General features: G+C 41.0%; 1 protein-coding gene across 1 annotated transcript in view; it reads right to left on the bottom strand.

The window, feature by feature from the left end:
* Positions 1 to 459: 459 nt before the first annotated feature.
* JCAD (junctional cadherin 5 associated) overlaps positions 460 to 6,316 on the bottom strand; it is a 70,200-nt gene continuing 64,343 nt past the window's right edge. The window contains 1 exon segment of the mRNA XM_078152027.1: positions 460 to 1,020. Coding sequence (XP_078008153.1) covers positions 986 to 1,020 — 35 coding nt within the window. The 3' untranslated portion in view covers positions 460 to 985.

Below are 6,316 nucleotides of genomic sequence, written 5' to 3'. Positions count from 1 at the left end.
AACATATACATTAAGACATCAAACTGAACCCTCATCAGGGCTCCCTTCACACAAAAGGATACAGATTCTTTTAAATATAATACTTCTTAAAAATCTGCCACCAAACAATAGTTTACATAGAAAAATAATATTCTTCTAAAAAGAAATATAGTTACTTTGTTAAAATGGGCTATTTTAAATCAGCAATTTTTTTCATATAAAAGAATTTCTAAATATCCATACAGAAAATAAAAGTAGATAATACTGAGTGCAAAACACACTGTGGTATTTTGTTTGCAACTGACCAAAATATTTAGTTGCTCCATAAATAATATTCTTAGTCCATTATGGCACAGATCCTTACCCCCTAGGAGCTTATAAGATATTGCTTTTATTCTCTAAATGTGGCGAGTTTACTTGTGTAATTAAAGCAAATTCTTTTTAATAGTAGGTGGCCAAATTGATTTTTTTTTTAAGGATCAGTCTCTAACCTTATATTCATTCCCCATTTCCCTACAACTCAGAGTGCAGAAGGACTCTCAGAAAGAGTGTGTCTCCAAGATTCTATCCTATAAACACAAAAGCCTGGGCTTTAGAGATCCAGAAAGGAGCTAACACATTCACATTCTTTTCCAAATCATTTTCATAGTATTCCCGTGTCTGACCTTTGACACTGAAGGACTAGATGAAATACCTAGCTTCATCCCATTTACACCCTAGCTGCCTCCATCAATGTGAAAAAAACCTTGACAAATGTAGGCACAGCTTAATTAGAGCTGCTACAGAAAACAGGTGTGGCTTCAAAGGGCAAGATTTTCATTATCTCCACAAAATAGCTCTAAAAGAATGATTCACTTCTATCGGCAGTGGTAAAGGCTTTATCGATATACCAAAAACTAGTGATGATTTCTAAGCAAACACGTAGGGCAGGCAGGCTGGTCAGCCCCAAATCAGAGGATACTTAATTAGCAGGCTGGAGTGTTCCGAGATTTGCACATCATTCATATCAGACTCTTTCAACGCGGCTAGGATCGTATGTATCTGTTAAAAGTCAAGAAAAGGAAGTAATCAGCAACAGATCAATTAATCACTTTTAATCTTCATCCAGTTAGCAAGTAAAGAATAACAAACAGAAAAAAAAGCAATATTGTCTTCTTGTTCCTTTTCTTTCTCCTTTCTCCTTCCTCATTCTTCAGAGTGCCTAAGTCAATTTCAGCTATTTCTGCAAGCCTGTTTATTGTGGAGGTAGGACATGAATTTCAACCCATGTTTTAAAAGGAAGCACATTCAGTAATTATATGGGAGTTGAGGCACATAGGGGAAGGAGTAAATAACATTATGAGAGATTTTTTTTCTGTTGTTCAAAATGTAGTACCATTAACTTTGAAACAAGCTGACTTCTGTTGTGTCCATTTGTGGCTGAGAATGCTTTTGTTTTTTTCAAAGTTATGTATGCTTAACACAATGTACCAACTTCTCCAAGTAAACCTGAATTTCCATCCTGAAACTCAAATGCTATAACGCGTTGGCTTGAAGAACACTCAATTCTTGGCTACTTGCCAGACATCCCCTGAAAGCGACAAGAGAATGAAGCGGATAGCCTTAGCTGGAAAGAGTGGGCCTCCTGCTCTCAGAACCATGGTCATGGATACACTTGGCTGCTTGGGGATTCTGCATAGTGCTTGGTTCAGCTGATGGATTAACCCAGTATCCAGTTCAAAATGGGCACTCATAAATCCTGGAATATGAGGTCCATCCTCTCTCTTCCATTAATCAAATATGAAAAATACAAGATTCATGAACCTTTGATAGAAGTGAGGCTATTCTACCAAAGCATTCTACTAGACTCAAGTCAAGGCAACATTCTTTGGAGATCCATGCTAGCTCTAAAGCTATGATTCTGTCATCCATGCTAGATTTGGACATACTACATTCAAAATGACTTCATTTCATGAATTATCAGCTAAAGGTTTCTTTCTTTAAAAAAAAAAGGTAAGAATGTTGAAAAACTGTCTGCAAGGAAGGCTGGCACAGTTTGGAAGTTTTAAAAAGGAAGAACAAGATATGACAGCCTCTGCTCTCAGGAGGCAGTAGGGGTTATGGCAGGCACACACTGGATTTAGGCATCAGGAGACCTGCGTTTGAGTTCCAGCTGGCTTGCTAACCAAGATCACATAATTGGTAAATCTCAACTCTTTTGAGACTCATTTTCTTCACCTGTCAAATGGGTATAAGAAAGAGAAAGAAGGAAACAAATATTTATTAAGTGCCTACAAGCACTGGGTTAAAAGCATTTTACAAATATTATTATCTCATTTAATCATTACAACAACCCTGTGAAGTAGGTGCTATTATCATCATTTTACAGTTCAGGAAACTGAGGCAGATAGCAGTTATGGGACTTATCTAGGTTCACATAGCTAGTAAGTGTCTCAGACTGGATGTAAATTCATATATTCCTGACTCCAGGTCCATTGTTCTTTCAATCCTCTGTAACATGTTCCCTGCCTACTTTACGAAGGTCTCGAGGATCATATAAGATCATGCCTGTAAAGTATTTGTGGCTTTAACACAATATATTTGTTATGGCATAACAATAAAGTCATTATTTCTGCTTCCCCTCTGACTTGCTGCACCTCATGTAGGCCATGTAGACAATAAGTTTATGTCTTTATCATCAAAACGTATCCAATCACCATTTCATCTCACTCTACTCAGCTCACTGTGTTGCTATGAAGATTGAGACAATTAAAAAAATATACATCTGGGGGACCCTGAGTCAGTAAAGATTGAGATACTTAAAGGTCTAGGCAATTTCTGTACTTAATGGGGGCGATACTTAATGCCTTCAAAAAATGCTTTCTGTGTTAAAAAGAAGTACCTCTCCCCATGTCTTCTTCTGAAAATTCAACCCTCAGAATGATATACACTGCTAACGTGACAGATTCCAACGTGAACCAGAAAATGCTGAGCTTTTGGTCCGGAGTTGTACGAGGCCTCTTGCTGGGCTAGTTTCTTTGAGGAACCTTTTGTTAACAAAGCCTGGCTTCCCTGCCACCCACACTAAGAAGAGGGAGGCTTTTCATTCATGAAAGTTTGAAAATGTCAAACTTGCTGCTCACTGGAGGCCTGAAAAAAGAAATCCCTCCTAAATGCCAAGTTGGTCGGCTTATCCGCTAGATGATAAGTCATTACTGAGGACATCCATGACACGGAGCACTGAGCAGTTGCATGCCAGAGTAGTCACTGGATAAATACTGGCCAAAGACTCCTTCCAGAGTCTTCTGACAAGACAGACAGGAGCACACAAACAACAACAATAACAATAGCTTGTATAATCACTTAAAGGTTTGCAAAGCTCTTTACCAATATGATCTCATTTTATCCTCACAATAAGCCTAGGGGAGGGGTGGGGGGAAGGTGCTATTATTATCCCCACCTTACAGCTGAGGAAACCAAGAGACAGAGATTAAGTGACTTGCCCCAGGGTTACACAGCTAAGACAAGTCTGAGTGATTTGAACTCAGGTCTTCCTGACTCAAGGCCCAGAATCTTATCCAGTCACTGTGCCATCTACTTGCCTAAGCCAGATCAAGGCTTGTCAGCCACTGTAAGACTTCCTGAAGACTGCTGACACCTATCTCTAACTGACTTACCAGTGTCCAGAAGATTCACAGGCTTGAATGTACGTCTGAATTGGGCATTATAAACCAAAATTGTCAACAAGATCCTGGTTCTCTTCGGACCCTGTTAAGTTTCATCTGTCTCTGTTCCATAAGTCAACTCCACAAGTACTTATGAGTGTTTCCTAATTGCTGGGCTCTTTGTTAGGGACTAGGAAAATAAAGAACAAAATAAAATAGGGCCCTGACCTCGAGGGAGATTACAAAATCTATGCTTCAGTATGAGGAAGCTAGGTGATGCCATAGTACATAGCTCCCTGGGGCTGGAGTCAGGAAGACTCATTTTCATGAGTTCAAATCTGGCCTCAGGCACTTATTAGCTGTGTGACCCTGAGCAAGTAACTTCACCCTGTTTGCCTCTGTTTCCTCATCTGTAAAATGAGCTGAAGGAGGAGATGGCAAACCACTCCAGTATCTTTGCCAAGAAAACCCCAAATGGGGTCACAAAGAGTCAGACACAACTGAAAAACAGCTGAACACATACTTCAGTTCAAGATGTTTCCCTAACAGCAGCTCTTCGATGGCATAGTGGTGAGTCACCAACAGATGAATGGTGGCTTAATTAAGCCATCAGTACTCTTCTACTAAGTTGAAAAATAGAAAAACTGGACATATTAGATTATATATGAGATCTTTTTTTTTTTTGACACTGGTCTCCCCTATGTCACCCAGGCTGGAAGTATGGCCCAGCTAGTAAGTGTCTGACGTCCAGGAGAACTTTGTCCTGCTCCATTTTCCAATCTTGGCCAGCTCTTCACCCCTTGGGCATCCTGGTGGCCCCTCTCGTTCCTGAGCACTCACCATATTAAGGCTGAATTTAGCGTGGACACCCAATGAGCCTCGTGCACTACAGCTCAGAACTCCCAAGCTCAATAGATTCTCCAACCTTGGCCTCCCTGGTAGTGGAGAGTACAGGTATGCACCACCATCCCCAACCATATATAATATCTTAATAGAATACATAGCAAACAATCCATAAAGCTCTGTTGAATTGAATCATGTAACAGAGGTGGCTGAAATGAATGGGGGCTGAACACAATCGGTACCTTTCCAATTGTAGACCAGCACTGGATTATAACTTGATCCATAGGCAGATGGGATCCACCAGTGGGTCAGTTCCAAAAGGAATAATAAGATAGCATGGAACCAGCCACATAATCCTTCCATCCACAAGGAAGGCACTGGTAAGGGATAATAAATACCACACAATGAAGACAAGAAAGCCCGGTGTATAAGCTTAGAAGGCACCCCTATTTTACATAGCAGGAAAACCCAGAGTTGATTGTATCTATAATTTCTGGTCCACTGTCAGGGACTGAAGTGGAAAGGGTGGTCCCAAGTCATAATTACAGCCAGAGCTGGGAAGAGACTTGGGCAGACCATCCAGCCCAACACTCCCATTTTATAGATGAGAAAGCTGAGGCCTGGAGAGGCCATCATTTGCCATGATGTTGACCCCACAGAGTTTGCTCCTACTTCCATCTGACCCTCCCTAGCATATACCATATACATGGATTTTTTTTCTTTATAGGGAATGTGGAGACTGGGAGAAAAAGGCTGTTAATAAGAATCAGAGATAATAACACAGATTCAGAGCTAGAAGGGACCCTGAAGGTGTCTAGTCCCTTCTTTCATTTTACAGACAAAGAAACTGAGGCTCAGGAAGGTTAGACAACTTGTGCAAGAAATGTTGTGCCAGGAGTAAGTGCCAGGGGTGGGATTTGAACCCATGTCCTCAGATTCCAAAACAAATGCTCTTTCCTCCATATCATGCCACCTCTAAGCCAAGTTCATCTGTCTACCTCAGTTTCCTCAACTATAAAATGAGGATAATAATAGCATCTATATTCCAGGGTTCTTATAAGGATCAAATGAGATGTTTATAGAGCATTTAGCACAGTACCTGGCACACAGTAGATGCTTAATAAATACTCATTCCCTCCCTCCTTCCCTCCCTCCCTCTCCCAAGAGTGTTACTGTACACAAACTTGACAACATGCCACTTATGTGCACTCAGTCTCACGTGAAGCATTCTGAAATGCAAAGTCTTCACAGTTCATCTGTTTAAAGTAGTCATGTATGAAGGACCAAGCCCTATGCCAGCTCTTCCTGACTGTGCCAACCCCCATTAACTTTCAAATGTTTAATTCCTCTGCTTAGTGGGCACAGAAAATGAATAGGAGAAAGAAAACAAACAAAAACACACCCGCCAACTCTACCCCATGAAGGGGATGATGGAAAGAACCCTCAGGGGGAAATCAGACACGCACTCCAATCCTGCTCGGATGCTGCCTAGCTGTGGGACCTTGCATACCTCTCTGGGTCTTAGAGACCCATACCTTCATCTGTAAAATAACGGGGGCACATGGGTGGGGTTAAACTAGATAATCTCTAAGATGCCTGCTAGCTGGAGGAATTTTATGATTAGAGCCCACCTCCCTTACACTCATTCATTTGTGAATTATCTAGGAAGGTTCAGCATACAAGAAATCATGAGAGTTTCTGCTCTAAAAATAACCTTATTTTTCTTACTGAGGCAGTAATGGATAGAACCCTGGGCCTGGTGCTAGCTGTGTGGCCCTGGGCAAGTCACTTAATAGTTGTCTGCCTCAGCTTCCTCATCTGTAAAATGGGGATAATAGTAGCATCTCCCT

Source organism: Phascolarctos cinereus, unplaced genomic scaffold (assembly GCF_003287225.1).
Source record: "Phascolarctos cinereus isolate Bilbo 61053 unplaced genomic scaffold, phaCin_HiC Scaffold_1;HRSCAF=81, whole genome shotgun sequence".
In the NCBI taxonomy this organism is placed as follows: Eukaryota; Metazoa; Chordata; class Mammalia; order Diprotodontia; family Phascolarctidae; genus Phascolarctos; species Phascolarctos cinereus.
This window is presented reverse-complemented; position numbering and strand designations above follow the sequence as displayed.